This window comes from Rutidosis leptorrhynchoides, chromosome 1 (assembly GCF_046630445.1).
Source record: "Rutidosis leptorrhynchoides isolate AG116_Rl617_1_P2 chromosome 1, CSIRO_AGI_Rlap_v1, whole genome shotgun sequence".
In the NCBI taxonomy this organism is placed as follows: domain Eukaryota; kingdom Viridiplantae; phylum Streptophyta; class Magnoliopsida; order Asterales; family Asteraceae; genus Rutidosis; species Rutidosis leptorrhynchoides.
The window spans coordinates 82634173-82657705 of record NC_092333.1 but is presented as its reverse complement, the minus strand read 5'-3'; the positions used below and the strand labels follow the sequence as shown (position 1 = coordinate 82657705).

Below are 23533 nucleotides of genomic sequence, written 5' to 3'. Positions count from 1 at the left end.
ACTCTTTAATCGCAACAAATAAATCTTTTGCATTATTATACATCACTCTTAACCAGCGAGTCATTGCCTGAGTGGTTTTCAAGTCTTAGCAGGGGGATCCGCGATTAGTTGTCAAACAACACGGGTTCAATTCCGATAATTGAGGGGGAGGTTTTCTCCAGGATTTTTCCGCAATTAGTTGTTAAGCAACCCGGAACCCGTGATTAGTTGCCAAACAACCCGGGTCAATCCTTAGAGTTTCCTATCTAGCATGTGTGGGTCGCAAATGAAAGTATTCGATGCTAAAATTTGTCATTAAAAAAAAAAAAAACAGATCACTTTTAAATATAGTTTAACTATAATGGGGTATCAACTATTAGATAATATATTAGTATCATCATTTTATATGTATTGAAAAATTTAACTTTTATAAAACCACATTGTTATTTCCAAACATCAACTTCTAAATTAAAAGCTAGCCCTAACCAACTTTGATCATACATCACATATATATAATTTTATTGACCTAAACCGGATGGCTAGAGTTGGTTACACGTAGTCACTCCTCAACCCTGCCCAACCTATCTCAAGAGATCTTTCTAGTTACAATATAATAGGGTCGTTTTCTTCTCAGGACCCTTCTATTTATGATTAATTAAGTCTAGGCAATGTTGAAATTAATTTTAGATTTGCTTGATTGAACTAAGTCATGGTATGGTTGCTTCACATATATATCTAGCATTGAATGTAATTAAGCCAACGCCTCACCTAGCTCATTTATCTTTCCTACATATATATCTCGTGAAACAATATAAATATAAACATTGCATCTCCTAACTATATTTCAATTAACATATCAAAAAAAAAAAAAAAAAAAAAACACAGGAATTAAAGATGGACTCCGAACAAAGATCTAATTCCGGCAAAGAAATTACATGCACAGGTTTGTTTCATCGTTAGACTGTGTTCCAGTGTTCCTAGATCTAAAATTTCACAAATTTATATATGTGACGGTCTTTTTAGAACGACAAATAAAATAATTCACATACTCTTTAATTTGTTTCTAACTACGTGAAGCTGCGGTGGCATGGGGTCCTGGGGAGCCTTTCTCTATACAACAAATTCGGGTTAAACCGCCTCAGAAAATGGAAGTCAGAATTAAAATCCATTTTACGTCGATATGTCACACTGATCTTAGTGCTTGGAAAGGCCAGGTACGTACGGACATCTCACACATATACATTCGTACGAATTAAAGGTCTAAAGTTGTTTGTTGAATTGTTGTTCTTCTTTTTTTCGGCTATATAAGACGTCTTTGTCTGCAATCTAAAGCTCAATAGATATAAATTCAAATATTTATCTAGCTGTAAAATAATTTATAATTATTTATATATATTCTGTATGTCAAAAAAATGATTATTTACTTATTAAAAATAATTAATAAATATCAATAAACTTCATAATTTATTCTTAATATATATTAATATTGAGCATATATCTCTTAAATAAATTCAATTAAACTTACGTTGAATATAAAATAAAATTGATATTTATTAAACATATATTTGTTGGATAGTTGCAAAGAAGATCAAAACAAGAAATTGTCGAGTTCTGGTATCGGGTTTGAGTGAGGTTTGTCGTAAAACGCGACACGACTAGAAAGTGATAAAGTGCACTAAAACGAGACAAATGTGGCAGAAGTGGGTGTCAGAATCTGTCACGTTCTAAACCACTTTGTCACGTTCTGATGCAGTTTGTCGCGGAACGCGACAAAGTGTCGCGAAACACGACAGTGTGCGTAGCCAGCAAGTTATTCGATTTGTTTCCTAATTTTGATTAGCACTATAAATATACCTATTGTAATCTGTAACCCTAAGTATGAAAAATCAATAAAAAAGCTCTCTAGTTGGCCGTGGACTAAAGCAATCACACCGATTGCATATAACCACGTAATATCTTGTGTCGTTTACTTTTCTTGTTGTTATTCTGTCCGTTTGTATTTTGTGGGATCACAATCTTTCGATTGGTGGTCGTTGTTGGGTCCATAAATTCCTAACAATTTTTAATTATAATATAATAAAACTTGCATTTAGAACATTGTGACGGAAAGAATATATAGTAATAGTGTATGATTTCAATTAAAGTTGTTTCAAAGTTAGATAAATAACAATAACATGTATTATTTTCTATAACTTCAATGCCAAACTAGCCTAATTCCAAGTTAATTACTCGTACAATATAAACACCTTGTAGGTGATCAAACATACACGTCTTCATGAACATCATTGAAAATGACCATGTACTCAAATAATTCGAATACTATAATGATTTTTTTTTGTCTAATTCATTTGATCAACTACTTATGTATATATACAGAATGAATCTCAAAGGGTGTATCCTCGGATTTTTGGACACGAAGCCTCCGGGTAAGAATTCAAAAAAACTCTATCATGAAACATTTAAATATAAAAAATCGATTAATCGCTATTTTTGGATTAGGATTGTTGAAAGTGTAGGGGAAGGTGTTGAGGACATGAAAGAAGGGGACCATGTTCTTACCATATTTAACGGCGAGTGTGGCGAATGTGTTTATTGCAAGTCGAAAACAAGCAATCTATGTGAAAAATTTCGTGTTAACCCGTTTCAAAGTGTAATGCGAAATGATGGAAAGACAAGATTCTACACTCTTGATGGGAAACCAATCTACCATTTTTTAAATACTTCGACTTTTAGTGAGTACACAGTGGTTGATTCGGCATGTGTTGTCAAGATTGATCCAAAAGCTCCACTCAACAAGATGACCTTACTTAGTTGTTGTCTCTCCACAGGTTTGTAATTAATTGGTCTATAAAAAAATCAGTGTTAAGTGTTCGAGTTAATTTTTTTAGAAAAATATTTGCAAAATTAGTTGATTAGATATTCCAATTTTTTTTGAACGGCAAGATTGCATCAGTCCGGACCGAAGCCTAGTCATCATTTGCACACACACACACACGTTCGGGCAGGAAATCCGAACCACGATCACAGGGATCCGAACCCTTAAACCATCCCGAGGGGCAGGCGGGCCGGACCTTAGTCCCGGATCGGGTCGGTAAAAACTTCCCTTTGGGCTGACCTCAATGGAGCCTATTTCAGTCCATGTTTAATTTGGTCATTCAGAAGCCAGGTTCGAACCCTGGACCTTTTACCCGGCGAGGGTGTTAAACACCACCGCGATACCACTCATGCTGATGCCTCGGTGGTGATTAGATATTCCAATTGACCGAGCTATTGTTTATTGTCTAGGTTAAACGTGTTAAAATATACTAAACTATGTCAACAAATTATTTGTATATATTATCATCCAAAACTTTGCGTTCTCAATTTATTTTAAACGTGAGGGAATGGATGACAAAAGAAAAGAGATGCAAGTCCCTTTGAGATTTTAATTTGGATGAAAAAGAAAAGATGATAAATGGAAAATGAATGGTTTAGTTGGTTTTTTTGTCATTTCGGTCCAAATTGACATGATTGCAAATCGAAAGAAAATATGTGTGTCTATCTTACAAATCTTTTTCTGATGAATGATATACTTCCAACTAGTTGAAAGACCCGTAAAATCACGGCTTCGTTAAAGAAAATTATTGAAAATTATTGAATGATATATTATGAATCCAATATTATTAAATAAACATGTGTGTTATTAAACACATACGTCAATATGTTATCATCGCAATAGTTCGTTTTCGGTTCCCCTAGTTTTATGACCCGTTAAAACATCAGATGGTTAAAAAAATATGCAAAACAATTCGAAAAGTCGATAAACGGAACTTCGAATGAGTCTCAATTTAACCAAGACACTAAGTAAACTTGTTCAAAGTAAATAACAATTAACAGTTTTTTTTCAAAAAAAAAAAAAAACTTCAATAAAATATATCAAACCTAAATGGTTACCTTTAAAGTAAGCACATTTGGACCATCATATACTGAGATCCAAAATTATGATGCATAAAAACTCTATATATTTTTATTAACTTTTAAATCACTATCTACACAAAAATTTCAAACTCTCTCTTTGACCTTAAAAATCAAGCCACATTCAATCTCCCTGTCTTTGACTTTGAAACACTGATTATCACATATAACGACCGGCTTCTAAAGAAATTCACAACTATTATTTATAAAAATTCATATTATTTACATGGAAGTATTTATGAGAATTAATTTTGCGACATCATTTTCTTATTTTATGTTGTATGATCTCATCACTCGTTTTTCTTTATACACAAGAAAAGTCCAACACTGATAGATATTCGTATAAAACTATGTAAAAAATCACCACTATGTATCATATATTTTAAATTAAATATATCAATGATCTATAACCATTTAAGATATCTTTAAGAAATATAATTGACAAAAATATAATGGATTCATATTCGTTGTACAATATATATTTTTTATATATTCGTTATATTTTTAGACAATTTTCTCATTATGTTTAAATAATTATCACTTAATTATCATCAAATAATTTTCACATAACAGTCTTTTTAGATAATAATATCACTTAATTATCTATGTTATTAAATTGTTGTATATAATATTTATCACTTAATTATATAATTAATTAAATTTATATATATATAAATTGTGGTAAATGTTGTCAACCTATGATTGGTTGACACCATCCGTGAATAGTAACTTTTTTTTTTTTCAAAACATGATTCCCCATTCCACTAACCCAATACCATCCGGATCCCCTGACCCGCTCCACTAACCCGACCCGAACATCCACTACTGTAGCTACAGTACCTTTTTTATTTATTTATTTTTTTTCAAAACCAAACCGCAGCGATAGCGGGGGTCAAAAAACTAGTTATTGTTTAATTATTGAATAATGACATTACCTAGTCTCATGTAGTGATGACATGTGGCATGTTTTTGAATTAGAAAAGAAAAAAATTGAATAAGGTGACATCATCAATTTAAAGATTTAATAGATAGTATAGATAGATGTATTCCCATCTAATTTTATATTTTATACTTGATCATTTTTATATGATAATTATCTTTATCAAATTAGTTATTTTCTTTTCGTTTGTTTTACTTTTTTCTTTCAACTTGAGAATATATGTAATATATGTAAGTATGTGATATATGTAATACTCCATCCATCTTGAAATATTGTTCCACTTTGACTTTTTAAGTCTTTTGTATAAAATTGATTTTTAATATTTTTGTTTGTATTATATAAATTTGATGAAATTTCTATCAATGAAAATACATTTTACAATCGAATCTATTATATAATTTTCATCAAATATTACATAGTACAAATAAAAATATTTAAGTTAAAATTTAAAAAGAAAATAGCGGATGATGTGTTAGTCATATAAAACACACAGACATCAATCTATATAGAATTACACGTCCAAACACTTTACAATTAACTAAAAAATAAAAAATAATAATAGTTTGTTTTATATATGAAGATTTTTGTTATATATATGAAGACTTTTGCCCTCTAATGTAATATTTTGTGTATATGTATGTATGTGAAGGATTTGGAGCCGTAATCAGTACGGCAAACGTGCAGCAAGGCTCAACAATTTCAGTTTTTGGTTTGGGTGCGGTTGGATTAGCGGTAATGATACTAACTACGCATCAATCATTTGGTGGAACTAATATTACCAATGAAGTAATGAGTTTGTGCATCATAACATTACCTGTCTTTTTAAGTATACTTGGGTATATATCCTACTCGATTAGCAATCTAATTATTAGTGAGGCCGACTACATGCTTTACGAGCAACATGAAATCATCGCGGGTGAACTCCTGAAGAAATAATTTGTGATCTGAACGCTATTATGTTTCTTTTAATAAACAGGTCATACAAGGAGCTAAAACAAGAGGAGCATCTAAAATTATAGGCGTTGACATTAACGACGATAAGCGTATCAAAGGTACCACAAATGTTATATGCTTAAATATATATTATATATACTATAATATAAAAAAATGATATATATCATATAATAATAATAATAATAATAATAATAATAATAATAATAATAATAATAATAATAATAATAATAATAATAATAATAATAATAATAATAATAATAATAATAATAATAATAATATATTTCAATATTTCAACATTAATTATTCATATTTCATATTTATATTAATATTAATATTAATTAATATATGTAATATATAATAATAATTGTACAATATAAAACATTATGAAACCCATAAAGCATTTACTGTCCAATTCATGTTAATTTGTCTACAACATTTACTTTATCTTATCTCCTAGTTGGAATTGACAAAATTAACTCCGAACTTGTTATATAGTTGACGTTGTTTAAAAAAAAAAAGACAAAATATCAAAAATGATCGTTGTGGTTTGTATTAGAAATCATTGGTTGTATTTGAACTTTTTTATGGTCAAGGATGATCCTTGTAATTTGCATCTGAATTACTCATGGTTCCCGTGATTTACGTTTTGAATCACTGATGGTCCTTGTGGTTCGCATTTTTCGTCAAAGATGATCCAACCGTAGGGACTAAGCTGACTTTCAATTTTAATCAAGAAAAATATTTACTTAAATGCAAATAGTTTTGATGGAAATAAAGAAATTTTTTTTACTAAAGATGCATTCTATTATGTATAAATATCCTTCTAAATTAATTAGACTTTGATTTGTGCATCTTATATATATATATATATATATATATATATATATATATATATATATATATATATATATATATATATATATATATATATATATATATATATATATATATATATATATAAGGGATCAAATGAGAACTTTTTTGGTGTGACAACCCTGAGAACTCAAAAATACACTGAAATTCGAACAAAAAAGGGGAAATTCGAGCAAAAAAAGTGGCGGGCGAGCAAAAAACAACAAAGTCGAACAAAAAAAGGCGGGGGAACAAAAACACGAAATTCGAACAAAAATTGCGAAAGTCGAACAAAAATGTGCTCTACATTATTGAAATTCGAACAAAAAAATGTAGAACACATTGATAGTCGAACAAAAAAAAGAAATTCGAACAAAAATGTGTTCTACATTTTTGTAATTCGAACAAAAAAAATGGCGGCCGAACAAAAATGTGAAATTCGAACAAAAAAAATAAAATTGTTCGTCCGTGTTTTTATTTTTGCTCGAATTTCATGTTTTTTGTTCGTCTGTGTCCCTTTTTGTTCGAATTTCAGTGTTATTTTTAGTTCCTAGAGTTCTCACACTAAAAAAGATCTCATTGGATCATCTTCATATATATATATATATATATATATATATATATATATATATATATATATATATATATATATATATATATATATACTTTTACACATTATTATTACCTCAATCACAAATTCATTGTTGGAGATTGGTTATCCCAAACTAATTGTCCAATATTTCTTTTTAGACAAAATTTCATTCCTCGTCCCTGAACTTTACATTAAATTTGACTTCTCATCATTTTTCTTTTTTTGTGCATCTCTCGTCCCTAATGTATCACAATTCTACATCACTCGTCCTTTTTAGGAACGAGGGATGTAGAATTGACAGAAAGAAAAAGGACGAGGAGTCGAGAAAAAGGACGAGTGATGTAGAATTGTGATACATTAGGGACGAGGGATGCACAAAAAAAAGAAAAAGGACGAGGATTCAAATTTGATGTAAAGCTCAAGGACGAGGAATGAAATTTTGTCTTCTTTTTAAAATATCCTAAATTAATTATCAATTTCTATAAAGGAAAAAGAGTAATGTGATAAAATTTCTTTGTACCCCTATTTATACATTTAAACAAAAAAATATGGGTAAAAAGTAAAAGGTAAACCTAAAAAAATTAACAAAAAGTATATATACCAGTCAATCTTTTCTTAAACTTTTTTTTTTTTATCTAGTGACAATATATTTGGAATGGGGATTATTGTTACTATTATTTCAAATCGAATAATTACTTAAAAAATAAATTGCAAAGTTATTATGTCATTATTTGAAATTGGATAGCTATTATTCGAAATTTGTTAGTCATATTTTGAAAAAAAAAAGAGGGAAATGGTCGAAGACAGTGATATAGGATCTCTCACCTAAGAAAAATTTACATTGTATGTCTTTATAACAACTTTTTATTCACTTATCGCTACGCTTAAATAACTATACAATTATGTAGCATCGCGCATACGCTTTTTCTAGTTTTACTATGTATTGTAGGAAATATTGCATTTACTTTATTACTATAAAAAGTTTGAATAATGTTTGAAGTTTATGTGGACAGGCGAAATAATGGGAATGACAGAATTCATAAATCCAAATAATTTGAAAGAACCAGTACACGAGGTAATGTAACTTTTGAACACAATTTGAAAGATTCAATACCAAACTATTGGTTGAGCGGTAAAAAGTCTCAGGTAGTTATGGGCCTGTAGCCTTAAAAAAATATTTATATTCGTTATCAATTTATAATACTAACGGTTTTATAGAAAATAAGGGAAATGACAGACGGAGGGGTAGATTTCAGCTTCGAATGTGCCGGAAATGTAGACGTGCTTCGTGAGGCCTTCTTGTCTACCCATGATGTACGTTATTTGTATGATGTTGATTTGTACACAACTAAAATTTAACCATACACAACCCATAATGCCCAATTATACTTTAAAGTGTTTTAGATTATAACATTCTAATACATAATTGGTTGTGTATGATAAATGTTTGGTTGTGTACAAATTAATAATTTTATTTGTAGGATTTAAATCACCACAAGTTTCTTTTTTTAACAGTAGTACGAGATCACTCAGGAGGACTTAACCACTCACGCGTTCATCTCTTGCAGTTCCATAACTCATCCCCAACTGCTGCCTAGGAGGAAACTCAGCCCAATCCGAGGGCATAATCGGTAAAACCCCTCTCCTCCCGCAACGCGATGTGCGGAAGGCACCCTTGAGTGGAATCCAAGGGTAAATGGGCAACCTTGTGTGCAATGCTGAACCCATGGGAGTTGAACTCATGACCACTCACTAAGAGAGCCAGACCACTACTACATGAGCTATAACACAAAGTTTACTTTCTTTTGAGAAAATAAAAATATTAATTATATTATATAAAGGGTTACTACAACCAATTTACTCACAAGTTACTTCACTTTCTTGTTAGAGGGCTATTTTACTAATATATGTTAGTAAAATAACAGTACTAAGTTTCTTCTCTTTTTTTTTTTTTTAATAACGGTCGAAGCCAGCATGTTGGTATTGATTGTGATGAGACTTTTAGGTTGTAAAACCGGCTACTATTAGGACTGTACTCAGTCTTGTTGCATCTCAGCACTGACCCATTCATCAACTAGATGTCAAGAATGCGTTTCTCCATGGTACTCTCTCTGAGACCGTCTACATGCATCAGCCCCCTGGTTTTCGTGACCCTACTCGTCCCGATCATGTCTGCCTTCTGCAGAAATCTTTATACGGATTGAAGCAAGCTCCTCGAGCTTGGTTTCAGCGATTTGCATGGTATGCTCAGCGTGTTGGATTCCAACACAGTAGATGTGACACCTCTTTGTTCATCTATAAGCAAGGCGCGGACACAGCCTATTTGTTATTATATGTGGACGATATTATCTTGACTGCCTCGTCAACACCCTTTCTTCATCGGGTTATCAGCTCATTACATCAGGAGTTCTCCATGACTGATCTTGGCCCGTTAAATTATTTTCTTTGCATTGCTGTCACTTGTACTCCTTCTGGTATGTTTCTCTCTCAAAAGAAGTACGTATCTGAGATCATTGAGCGTGCAGACATGGTTGGTTGTAATTCTAGTCGCACACCGGTCGATATTGGTACCAAACTGACCACTGCTGGCCCCCCAGTTAAGGATCACACTTTATATCTCAGTCTTGTCGGTGCTCTCCAGTATCTCACTTTTACCAGGCCTGACATCTCTTATGCTGTCCAGCAGATCTGTTTATTTATGCATGATCCTCGAGCCTCATATGGCTGCTCTCCGATGGATTATTCGCCATATACAGGGCACTCTGGATCTTGGTCTACAGCTGTTTTCATCTAGCACTTGCTCATTGGTTGCTTATTCAGATGCTGACTGGGCTGGTTGTCCCTCTACTCGTCGCTCTACATCTGGATACTGTGTATTTTTGGGTAATAGTCTTATATCTTGGTCCTCTAAACGACAACATACTACGCCATGCTCCAGTGCCGAACCTGAATACCGTGGAGTCGCAAACGTTGTTGCAGAGACATGTTGGATTCGTAATCTTTTACGTGAGCTCTGTGATGCCCCGTACAAAACCATCGTGTACGAATAATCAACAACAGGATCATTACAAGGTTAAGTACTATATGCGTTTTCAAAGCAAGTTGCATTCATGATTAAAAGGTGATGTCATAACCGACATCAAATGTTTTACATTTCAAAAGCATGCTTCACTAAGTAGAAGCAAATAATAAGTGTATGTGACCACAATGGTCGTTACAAGTCATAGTTCAAAAGTACGAATGTTTGAATGCAAAATAAAGTAGTTCATGCGATAGCAACTCTAAGCAGCGGGTGTCTACAGCACGACTAGTACACAGCGGAAGCTAACCTCAAGCACCTGAGAAAAACATGCTTGAAAACGTCAACACAAAGGTTGGTGAGCTATAGTTTAAGTATAACAGTATGTAAGGTAGGCCACGAGAATTCAGTGCTACAAAGAGCGTTTCAAAACAGTATGATAAAGTATATGTTAACCGTGGTCACTTGGTAACTAACTTAACGTTTATACCCCCTGAAAGTACACTTGGCAAGTGCGTATGTCTACGAAGTATTAAACACTCGTTAAATGCTAGCGCTACTAGCCCGAGTGGGGATGTCAAACCCTATGGATCCATATCTAATATTCGCGTTCACGGTTCAAAAACCAATGATTAAACGTTACCGAGCTAAAGGGAATGTTTATGCCGTTGTATAACCCACACATATATAAAGTTTAAGTACTCGTGCCTAGTATGTAAAACATAAAATCCGCATGTATTCTCAGTTCCCAAAATAAGTTAAAGTAAAAAGGGAATGCTATAACTCACAATGATAATGTAGTCGTAAAGTCGGTTCGGAAAAGGTGTGCAATTAATCGGTCCGAAGGTCCTCAACCTAAGGAAAATAGTACTAAGTCAGTAGATCATCTTAATAGGTTTAAAAGTATATAAATAAGGTCTTAAGGGTCATCATCATTCATCATCAAACAAAAGGCGTAAAGTAAGTTTCGTTCATGAAAGTAGTTTAAAATAAAATCTGATTTCGATCAGTCACCATGGACCCTACCCTTACTGAAACAAGGTGAGACCAGTGGCCATGGCTCCGTATATGAGTCCTTTAAGTGTGGTAAAATTTACAGAAGCAAACTCGTCTTCGTTTAACCGTGGTGACGGTTTAAGTGCGAGTAGGTCTGAAATTTCTGCACAACGTTAAAAGGACCTAGTGACGATCGGAGGGCCATAAATCCTAAACCGTAACTCGGATGAAGACGAGTCTTAAATGAAAAGTTATCTAATCGAAAAGAGCTATTTGAAAATCATAACCACAACAGCCCAGGTCTACTGATCTGTTACAGAATCACCAAAACAGTAGGTATAAGACAGAAAGCAGTAAAATAATGGGTTCCGGTGCTCGATGCTTATCACGGTTCTCATCCTTGATGCATATAGCTTCAAGTGTACAACTCGTTGACGTGTTTGCATCATCTTGATGAAGATTTGACCATCATAACCCAAGTTCAAGTCTAAGACATGAAGCACAACTCACTTAAGTGTTGCAAGTGTTTTGATGAACCAAAGTTACATCGAAGTCTTAGATCTAACACATACATGAACTTTAAGACTAATGATAAGTTACAAACTTGAAAGTAAACTAACTAATCAAGATCTTAAGATGTAGAACATAGTTCTTAGTTAGATTTTGAAGATCCAAGACCCAAAAGTCTAGATCAAGCATAAGTATACAAAGTTATATTTAAAGAAAACTTATTTATGTGTTCTTGAACTTTCAAGGTTAACTTTTAGTTCAAGATTAATGAGATCAAGACTAACTTGTAGTACTTGACCATTTAAACTAATTACATGAAAGTAAAGTGCAAGAAGAAGTAAACTAAGTAAACAAGTAAATTATTCATGGTTGTTCATACTTTAAAGATTCAAACCAAAGTTTGATCTTTAGAAAGTAAACTTTAAAGTTACTTCATGAACTTCAAGTATGAATTTAATCAATACATGAACTTGCAATCTTTTAAGAAAGTATATGTAGAATCATAACTAGTAAGTTATGTTCTTGAGTGTTCTTGATAAATACAAGAAATAAGAAGAATCAAACTAGAAAGTTTATTCTTGGAAACTAGTAAGTAAAGTAACAAGTAATAAAGTAACAACAACTAACAACTACAAACATTTAACAACAAAGAACAAAGATGATGATGATTTAAGGGTGTTAGGTTCGGTTTTAATCAAGAAAGAAGAAGAGAAAAACTCAAGATACTTACAAGACTTAGAGAGAAAAGTGAGAGAATTAAGTGTGTGTTTTGGAATGAATGAAGTGTGAGAGAACTAGTAGCCAAGTTATCAAAATTTGAAAGCCAAAATCACCTCCCCATGAGGCCTAGCCCACGGTCAGCTGCAGAAAAGAAGAGGAGGGATTTGTTTGGTGGTCTCTAGCATGCAAAGAGGTTAAAAGTTGGTTAATAGAATGGGTAACATGGGGATTATAAGGTAACTAGATTCCAATTCTTTCAACTAACTAGTTAATGTTTCAAGTAATACTTACAAGTGGAAGAGTGGGCTAACTAAGTCCACTAATAATGTAGGGTGGGCTTATAAGCCCAAGTTCAAGAGTCCATTAACTTAAGACAAGCCCAAGTTCCAATAATAATAAGTTAAGTCCAACAAAGCCCAAGTAACTAACTAATAGTCTTAGTTAATTAAAATGATTAATAAATTTAATCATGAATGTAAATAATATTCTAAAAATATTATTCGTGAAAGTTCTGGGTGTCACAAAGACGTTTCGGGCAATTAAAGTCAAGTTCGGGCAATCATGGCAACATGTAAATGTAATAATGTACATTCGTTTAATCACACGTATTAATAATAACAATTATTAATAAATAAACGTTGGAAATTCCAGGGTCGTTACATTACCCACCTGTTAAAGAAAATTTCGTCCCGAAATTTAAGTTGAGGTAGATGGAGGAGTCGCGAAAAGGTTAGGATACTTCAGCATCATTTGATCCTCTCGCTCCCAAGTAAACTCAGGTCCTCGTTTGGCATTCCATCGTACTCGTACAATCGGAATCTTGTTGCGTTTCAAAGTTTTGATCTCACGATCCATAATTCCAACAGGCTCTTCCACAAAGTGAAGTTTGTCGTCAATTGTAAGTTCCTCAAGTGGTATGATAAGTTCAGGTGCAGCAAGACACTTCTTCAAGTTCGACACGTGGAAGGTAGGATAAACTGAGCTCAATTGTGCTGGTAGATTCAAACGGTATGCAACGGGTCCAACATGTTCCAAGATTTCGAAAGGACCAATGTATCGTGGGTTCAACTTTCCACGTTTTCCAAAATGGATCACACCTTTCCAAGGTGCAACCTTCAACATTACACGATCACCAACATTGAATTCAAAGTCTTTACGTTTAAGATCGGCATAACTCTTTTGGCGGTCACGAGCAGTCTTAAGTCTAGCTTGAATCTGAGCAATCTTCTCCGTTGTTTCATGGACTACCTCGGGTCCGATGATTTATTTTTCGCCTACTTCGGCCCAACAAATAGGGGATCGGCACTTACGGCCATACAATGCTTCAAAAGGTGCAGCATTATTGCTCGAGTGATAACTGTTGTTGTACGAGAATTCGGCGAGTGGCAAATGCCTTTCCCAGGCCTTTCCAAAATCAATAACACATGCACGCAACATGTCTTCCAACGTCTGAATCGTTCGTTCACTTTGTACGTCTGAGGATGATAAGCAGTACTCATGTCAAGACGAGTTCCCATGGCTTCTTGCAAAGAACGCCAAAATCTAGAAGCAAAACGGGGATCGCGATCGGAGATGATCGATAAAGGTATACCATGACGAGATACAACCTCCTTGATGTAAAGTTGAGCAAGCCTCTCCATTGTATCAGTTTCCTTCATCGCTAGGAAGTGTGCAGATTTGGTAAGGCGGTCAACAATAACCCAAATAGTACCGTATCCGCCCACCGTCTTTGGTAGCTTGGTGATGAAATCCATTGTTATCCGTTCCCACTTCCATTGTGGGATTTCTGGTTGTTGAAGTAACCCAGAAGGTCTCTGATGCTCGGCTTTAACCTTCGAGCAAGTCAAACACTTACCAACATAAGTCGCAACGTCCTTCTTGAGATTCGGCCACCAATACTGTTCTTTAAGGTCGTGGTACATTTTTCCCGCTCCAGGATGAATCGAATATCTCAATTTGTGTGCTTCATCAAGTATAAGGTTCCGTAGATCTCCATAAAGAGGTACCCAAATTCTTCCAGCATAGCATCGGAGTCCAGACTCCCTAACCTCGAATCGAGAGACAAGTATGTTCAAATGTTCATGAGATATATTCTCCTCTTTGAGAGCCTCATCTTGGGCTACTCTGATCTGGCTGTTGAGGTTCGAATGGATGGTGATGTTCAGAGCCCTAACACGAAGAGGTGCCGTCCTCTCCTTCCGGCTTAAAGCGTCAGCTACCACATTGGCCTTGCCAGGGTGATAACGGAGTTCACAATCGTAGTCGTTGAGCATCTCGATCCATCAACACTGTCTCATATTCAGTTGCTTCTGATCAAAGATGTGCTGGAGACTCTTGTGATCGGTGAAGATAGTACTCTTAGTTCCATACAAATAATGTCTCCACAATTTGAGTGCAAAGACAACGGCTCCAAGTTCAAGATCGTGAGTAGTGTAGTTCCGCTCGTGAATCTTTAATTGGCGGGAGGCATAGGCAATAACCTTTGATCGTTGCATCAGTACACAACCAAAACCACTCTTCGATGCATCACAATAAACAACAAAGTCGTCACTGCCCTCAGGAAGTGGTAGGATAGGTGCGGTGGTTAACTTCTTCTTCAAAGTTTGAAATGCTGATTCGTGTGCGGGTTCCCAAATGAACTTCTTGCCCTTGTGAGTCAGCGCGGTCAAAGGACGCGCAATCAGAGAAAATCCTTCGATGAATCTTCGGTAGTAACCGGCGAAACCTAGGAATTGGCGAATATGCGTCGGAGTAGTGGGGGTCTCCCACTTGCTGATGGCTTCAATCTTGGCGGGATCAACTTTGATACCCTGGTCACTCACAACATGACCCAGAAATTGAACTTCCTTCAACTAAAATTCACACTTGGAGAATTTGGCGTAAAGTTGCTCTTGTCTCAGGAGCTCGAGCACTAGTCGGAGGTGTTGCTCATGTTCTTCTTCGCTCTTAGAGTAGATGAGGATATCATCTATGAAGACGATAACAAACTTATCCAAGTACGGCTTGCAGACACGATTCATGAGGTCCATGAACACGGCAGGTGCATTGGTCAAACCGAATGGCATCACGAGAAACTCATAATGACCATAACGAGTTCTGAAAGGAGTTTTCATCACGTCACTTTCCTTCACCCTCAATTGGTGATAACCGGATCGCAAATTGATCTTTGAGTAGACACTTGATCCTTGTAGTTGATCAAAAAGATCGTCAATTCGTGGAAGAGGATACCGATTCTTGATAGTCAATTTGTTGAGTTCACGGTAGTCAATACACATACGGAAGGATCCATCCTTCTTCTTCACAAACAACACAGGTGCGCCCCAAGGCGAGAAACTTGGTGGGATAAATCCTCGATCAAGCAGTTCTTGTAGTTGACTCTGTAATTCTTGAATCTCGAAAGGTGCGAGTCTATAAGGTGCGCGAGCTACAGGTGCAGCTCCTGGCACTAAATCAATCTGAAACTCTACTGCTCTCTGCGGCGGCAATCCAGGCAATTCCTCTGGGAAGACATCGGAAAATTCGTTCACAATTCGAACGTCGTTCACGCTCTTCACCTCAGTTTCTACCGCTTTCACATGTGCTAGGATAGCAAAACGTCCCTTCTTCATAATCTTTTGCGCTTTCACGCAACTAATGAGGTGCAGCTTCGAGGTACATCTCTCTCCATAGATAACCAGTGGTTCGCCATCTCCTTGTGGTATGCGAAGTGCTTTATCTCCACAGATAATATCGGCCTTTGTCTTGCTCAACCAATCCATACCGACGATCACGTCAAAACTTCCCAGTTTGATTGGTATCAAATCAATTTCGAAATCTGCTCCAGCTATGTTGATAATAGCTCCACGACTAATATGGTCAACCTTTTCAAGTTTTCCATTGGCGACCTCGACAAGCATACTCTCTTTTAACTGGACTAATGACCAATTAATCTTATCGCAAAAATGTCTACATACATAACTTCTATCCGCACCAGTATCAAACAAAACAGAAGCTAAAAGATTGTTGATTTTGAATATACCTGTCACCAAGTCGGGGTTTTCGCGTGCGTCCCTTGCATTAACATTGAAAGCTCTAGCGCGAGGTGGTCCGCCATCTTTTCGCTTGTTTGGGCACGCATTTCTGAAATGGCCCGTCTGTCCACATTCGTAGCACTTCTTCGGCCCATTGGTGTTTGGCTTCCCATTTAAAGTGGTGACCTTGCAGTCTTTCCCGATATGCCCAGATCGTTGGCACTTCTCGCAGACAACATTACAATACCCAGTGTGGTATTTGTAACACCTCTTGCATTGTGGTAAGGTTCCTTTGTAGTTCGGGTTGGTGTTGGTGTTGGTGTTGTTGTTGGGATTAGGGTTTCCACCATTGTTGTGCCTCTTGGTGGGGGTTTGATCGTAGTTTCTCCCCCTGTTGTTGTTGTTGTTGTTGTTGTGGTTGTTGTGGTTGTTGTCCCATTTCCGCTTTTCGCTACTACCAGCTTCAAACTTATCCTTCTCCGACTCATCAATGAGAATCTGATTCATGAGGGTGTGCGCCATGCGCATTGCTTCGGGAACATTCGGTGGTTTGGACGATGTGACGTTTCCTTTGATGGACTTAGGGAGTCCCCAGAAGTATCTCTCCATACGCTTGAATTCCGGGGTGACCATTGTCGGACACATAAGAGCTAGTTCCAAGAATCTCCAGTTGTAACCGTCAAGGTCGTTCCCAACGGCCTTTAACTGCATGAATTCGATTTCCATCTTCTGGATTTCGGTTCTTGGACAATACTCATCAATCATTGCCGCTTTGAATTCCTCCCATGGCATAGCATACGCCTCATCAATGCCTTTCGCTTGAGCTAACGTGTTCCACCACGTTAGCGTACCGTCAGATAGCGTGCAAGAGGCAAACTTGGTTTTGTTGTCCTCCGAACAGTTGCTGACTCGGAATACTGATTCAAGTTTCTCGAACCATCTGGTGAGACCAACCGGTCCCTCGGTTCCACTGAAGTTATGCGGTTTGCAGCTCTGGAATTCCTTGTAAGTACACCCATTTCGAACGGGTGGGATAACTGGTGGTGGTGGCGGTGAAGCTTGGAGATTTCTTTCTGCTAGGGCTGCAGCGACCCGTTCGTTGATCATGTCCTCAATCTGGGATGCAGTAGGAGTGGTTCTTCCATTGGCCATGGTATTCTAAACAAAATTTTTGACCCAAGTCAAAATCCAGCATTCAATATAGTAATAATATAGTATATAGCAACCAACATGGAATCAAAACATCTCATGTTATTAAATAACGCATCTAGGTACAAATACCACAGAATCATCGTACAGTAATGTAAATAGAACATCGTGCAAGAATTTAATAATGCAAAGTTTCATTCATTAATAATAATAAGTTTCATACATCTGAATAAGTCTGTACAATACATGAGTAATACAATAAACTACAACTAGATTACATATCGAAATCTAAATACAAAAGTCCTACGGTGGAGGTGGGTGTAGGATGTCTAAAACCTGAGCCAACTACTCCTCGAGCTCAGTAACCCGAGCTCGGAGGATTCCCACCTCCCTTGTCAATTCCTCGACTGTGGGAGATGGTGGGGCAGGCGGTACTGGCGGTGCTGGCGGTGCAGGTGGTGCCGGTGGTGCGGGTGGTGCTGAAGTAGATGGTACAGCTCCGGATGTAGACGGTATGTCCCTAGATGGGAATGGTCCGTATCTAAATCTAGGCGGTACGGTTCCAGGAATAGTCAATACGTAACGGGGAACCTTACGTATCTGTGGGTCGGCAGGGTACGGCACAAGCCGCTTACGGGCAGTAACCCTCCGACGCCGACCAAAAGCGTCAGTGAAAGCACGACCTCCATTCACCCCTGGAATAACGGTGCCATCAGGGCGGTACCGCTTCTTCGGCGGGGTGGAGGGTTCCTGAATAGGTACGTCAGCGGGATCCTCATCATCACTGGAGTCATCCGAAGAGGTGTCGTCTGATGGTGTATCAGTGGAAGACCCGTTGTCTGAATCATGTGGTGGCGACACGGGTGGCTCAACTGGCAGTCCGAAGGCGGCCAACATCTGTCTGTGTCTGCCTGGCGGAATCGGCACTAAACGTCCGTCGGGAGTGCGTCGGCAAGGCGTGCGCACGTGGTTACGAAACGGCCCTTCCCCGAACTCCGCGGGAATCTCAATCCCACCGATGCGGGGCTGTGACCCCGAGGGTCCAGGAGCAGACGGAGCTGGAATCTCCGTAGGGTCAGAAGTAGTCACAGGTGCTGGCGCACTACTACTCGCTCCGGAAGACGAAGCGCCGGGATCACTAGTGGGTAATGGAACCGGTGTATCAGCAACAGTAGCAGGTGGTGTATCCGACATCTGAACAAGGAAAAATAAATTTTCCATGTCAGTAAGTCATAAAGCATGCACGTATTAGGCCAACAGTTTAAATCATGTATAACAATAAGTAGCATGGCAATAACAGCAAATCGTACGAAGGTGGCATGCAATCGAAAGCAAGTAATAGCATGCAGTAGTGAAATCATGTAGTAGCATACGGCATATAGCAGTAAAAGTAAGCAGCAGCATGCAGTAAGTTCAGCAGAAACACGTAAACTAGCAAGTTGTAGATTAGTCCTATTAGTGAATCCTACTCGGGTCGGTCTTAGACTCACTAATGCAACCTAATTCCCTACAACCAATGCTCTGATACCAAATGTGATGCCCCGTACAAAACCATCGTGTACGAATCATCAACAACAGGATCATTACAAGGTTAAGTACTATATGCGTTTTCAAAGCAAGTTGCATTCATGATTAAAAGGTGATGTCATAACCGACATCAAATGTTTTACATTTCAAAAGCATGCTTCACTAAGTAGAAGCAAATAATAAGTGTATGTGACCACAATGGTCGTTACAAGTCATAGTTCAAAAGTACGAATGTTTGAATGCAAAATAAAGTAGTTCATGCGATAGCAACTCTAAGCAGCGGGTGTCTACAGCACGACTAGTACACAGCGGAAGCTAACCTCAAGCACCTGAGAAAAACATGCTTGAAAACGTCAACACAAAGGTTGGTGAGCTATAGTTTAAGTATAACAGTATGTAAGGTAGGCCACGAGAATTCAGTGCTACAAAGAGCGTTTCAAAACAGTATGATAAAGTATATGTTAACCGTGGGCACTTGGTAACTAACTTAACGTTTATACCCCCTGAAAGTACACTTGGAAAGTGCGTATGTCTACGAAGTATTAAACACTCATTAAATGCTAGCGCTACTAGCCCGAGTGGGGATGTCAAACCCTATGGATCCATATCTAAGATTCGCGTTCACGGTTCAAAAACCAATGATTAAACGTTACCGAGCTAAAGGGAATGTTTATGCCGTTGTATATCCCACACATATATAAAGTTTAAGTACTCGTACCTAGTATGTAAAACATAAAATCCACATGTATTCTCAGTTCCCAAAATAAGTTAAAGTAAAAAGGGAATGCTATAACTCACAATAATAATGTAGTCGTAAAGTCGGTTCGGAAAAGGTGTGCAAGTAATCGGTCCGAAGGTCCTCAACCTAAGGCAAATAGTACTAAGTCAGTAAATCGTCTTAATAGGTTTAAAAGTATGTAAATAAGGTCTTAAGGGTCATCATCATTCATCATCAAACAAAAGGCGTAAAGTAAGTTTCGTTCATGAAAGTAGTTTAAAATAAAAGCTGATTCGATCAGTCACCATGGACTCTACCCTTACTGAAACAAGGTGAGACCAGTGGCCATGTCTCCGTATATGAGTCCTTTAAGTGTGGTAAAATTTACAGAAGTAAACTCGTCTTCGTTTAACCGTGGTGACGGTTTAAGTGCGAGTAGGTCTGAAATTTCTGCACAAAGTTAAAAGGACCTAGTGACGATCGGAGGGCCATAAATCCTAAACCGTAACTCGGATGAAGACGAGTCTTAAATGAAAAGTTATCTAATCGAAAAGAGCTATTTGAAAATCATAACCACAACAGCCCAGGTCTACTAGTCTGTTACAGAATCACCAAAACAGTAGGTATAAGACAGAAAGCAGTAAAATAATGGGTTCCGGTGCTCGATGCTTATCACGGTTCTCATCCTTGATGCATATAGCTTCAAGTGTACAACTCGTTGACGTGTTGCATCATCTTGACGAAGATTTGACCATCATAACCCAAGTTCAAGTCTAAGACATGAAGCACAAATCACTTAAGTGTTGCAAGTGTTTTGATGAACCAAAGTTACATCAAAGTCTTAGATCTAACACATACACGAACTTTAAGACTAATAATAAGTTACAAACTTGAAAGTAAACTAACTAATCAAGATCTTAAGATGTAGAACATAGTTCTTAGTTAGATCTTGAAGATCCATGACCCAAAAGTCTAGATCAAGCATAAGTATACAAAGTTATATTTAAAGAAAACTTATTTATGTGTTCTTGAACTTTCAAGGTTAACTTTTAGTTCAAGATTAATGAGATCAAGACTAACTTGTAGCACTTGACCATTTAAACTAATTACATGAAAGTAAAGTGCAAGAAGAAGTAAACTAAGTAAACAAGTAAATTATTCATGGTTGTTCATACTTTAAAGATTCAAACCAAAGTTTGATCTTTAGAAAGTAAACTTTAAAGTTACTTCATGAACTTCAAGTATGAATTTAATCAACACATGAACTTGCAATCTTTTAAGAAAGTATATGTAGAATCATAACTAGTAAGTTATGTTCTTGAGTGTTCTTGATAAATACAAGAAATAAGAAGAATCAAACTAGAAAGTTTATTCTTGGAAACTAGTAAGTAAAGTAACAAGTAATAAAGTAACAACAACTAACAACTACAAACATTTAACAACAAAGAACAAAGATGATGATGATTTAAGGGTGTTAGGTTCGGTTTTAATCAAGAAAGAAGAAGAGAAAAACTCAAGATACTTACAAGACTTAGAGAGAAAAGTGAGAGAGAAAGTTGAGAGAATTAAGTGTGTATTTTGGAATGAATGAAGTGTGAGAGAACTAGTAGCCAAGTTATCAAAATTTGAAAGCCAAAATCACCTCCCCATGAGCTCTAGCCCATGGTCAGCTGCAGAAAAGAAGAGGAGGGATTTGTTTGGTGGTCTCTAGCATGCAAAGAGGTTAAAAGTTGGTTAATAGAATGGGTAACATGGGGATTATAAGGTAACTAGATTCCAATTCTTTCAACTAACTAGTTAATGTTTCAAGTAATACTTACAAGTGGAAGAGTGGGCTAACTAAGTCCACTAATAATGTAGGGTGGGCTTATAAGCCCAAGTTCAAGAGTCCATTAACTTAAGACAAGCCCAAGTTCCAATAATAATAAGTTAAGTCCAACAAAGCCCAAGTAACTAACTAATAGTCTTAGTTAATTAAAATGATTAATAAATTTAATCATGAATGTAAATAATATTCTAAAAATATTATTCGTGAAAGTTCCGGGTGTCACAAAGACGTTTCGGGCAATTAAAGTCAAGTTCGGGCAATCATGGCAACATGTAAATGTAGTAACGTACATTCGTTTAATCACACGTATTAATAATAACAATTATTAATAAATAAACGTTGGAAATTCCAGGGTCGTTACAAGCTCCATTGCCCGCTTTCATCTGCTACTCTTGTCTATTGTGACAACGTTAGTGCTGTTTACATGTCTGGCAACCCGGTGCAACACCAGCGCACCAAACACATTGAGATTGACATCCATTTTGTACGTGATCTTGTTCTTAAGGGTCATGTTCGTGTCCTTCATGTTCCTTCTCGGTATCAGTTTGCAGACATCTTACCAAAGGCCTACCTACTACACTTTTTGATGAGTTTCGATCTAGTTTAAGCGTTCGCCCAGCTCCCGCTACAACTATGGGGGGATGTTAGAGGGCTATTCACTAATATATGTTAGCCTATCATTTATGTATACTAGCCCATCTTATAAGGGCCCATAATGTTTTCCAGCTCATTAGGTTTGCAATCTTGGTTATATATTGTGGTGTGTAGTCTTTACATTATTCATTCAATAAAAGATATTGATCATTATCATCTCTATGTACTGCAACCCTAATTAACATTTCTAACATGATACAAAGTAGTTATTGAAACCTGACCTTTCATGTCAAAATGTAACTTGGAATTAGATTCATCCGAGAATCACAAAAGTTACATAACTCTCATTGCACAATTTTTATATATCTGATTGATTCGGTTTCCTTCAGGGTAGCAGTTGGGAGCGGTTATGCAATTGCAAGAGATGATCACGTGTGTGATTTAGTCCCTCTAAATGATCTCAAACTGCTGTTAAAAAAATGATTTAATCTACTTATAGGTGAAAAACAGAAAATCCTTTGTAGTTTAACGGTTCTCACACAACTATCTATACTTTATTGGAGTTTCACTTGAATATACATACATTTATAGATTATAGATTTATATGTTGGTCAGGGTAGGTAGACATAACCCTATGTTTATTTGAATATCTAGGGATGGGGATTGACAATAATATTAGGGATTCATCCAACACCAAGAATGTTGCCATTGCATCCAATGGAGTTGTTTGATGGACGAACGATTACAGGTTCGGTGTTTGGTGGTTGTAAAGGGAAGACCCAAATCCCTTTCTTTGTCGATGATTGTATGAAACCGGTATGCTTATTTATTGACTTATTTTGTGTTCAAGTATAATATAAAGTTTGAAACAATGAATCTAATGGTATGTGTATGGATGTTTCAGGAGGGTGTGCCCTTGGACGAGTTCATAACGCACGAGCTTTCATTCAATGATATCGATCAAGCTTTCGAGTTGCTGATTCAAGGGAAATCGTTAAGATGCTTGCTTCATCTTTGAATCAGCAAACATATACGGAGTATATGATTATTTTTATATCATATATATATAATACAAATATTACAATACTTGTTACGTCGCACTTGTGAAAAATAAGTGATGATGAAATCACAGTGTCGCTACAAAACTTGATTTAAGTGTTGAATGCATTAAAATTTGTTAAAGTTAACATT

At 36.4% G+C, this 23533-nt stretch overlaps 1 protein-coding gene across 3 annotated transcripts; it reads left to right on the top strand.

The window, feature by feature from the left end:
* The first annotated feature begins 843 nt into the window (after nucleotides 1-843).
* On the top strand, nucleotides 844-23528 carry LOC139862192 (alcohol dehydrogenase-like 4). Of its 3 annotated transcripts, XM_071850754.1 has the most exons (10): nucleotides 844-922; nucleotides 1057-1193; nucleotides 2356-2405; nucleotides 2479-2807; nucleotides 5523-5605; nucleotides 5850-5925; nucleotides 8285-8346; nucleotides 8490-8585; nucleotides 22997-23158; nucleotides 23247-23528. In XM_071850754.1, exons 1-10 carry the CDS (start codon nucleotides 874-876, stop codon nucleotides 23358-23360), a joined length of 1158 nt encoding a protein of 385 aa, XP_071706855.1. In that variant the 5' UTR covers nucleotides 844-873; the 3' UTR covers nucleotides 23361-23528. The 3 variants fall into 3 exon arrangements, with proteins under 3 accessions (XP_071706855.1, XP_071706862.1, XP_071706870.1); XM_071850761.1 differs by lacking the exon at nucleotides 8490-8585; XM_071850769.1 differs by lacking the exons at nucleotides 22997-23158; nucleotides 23247-23528 and adding an exon at nucleotides 8840-9107.
* Nucleotides 23529-23533: the final 5 nt, after the last annotated feature.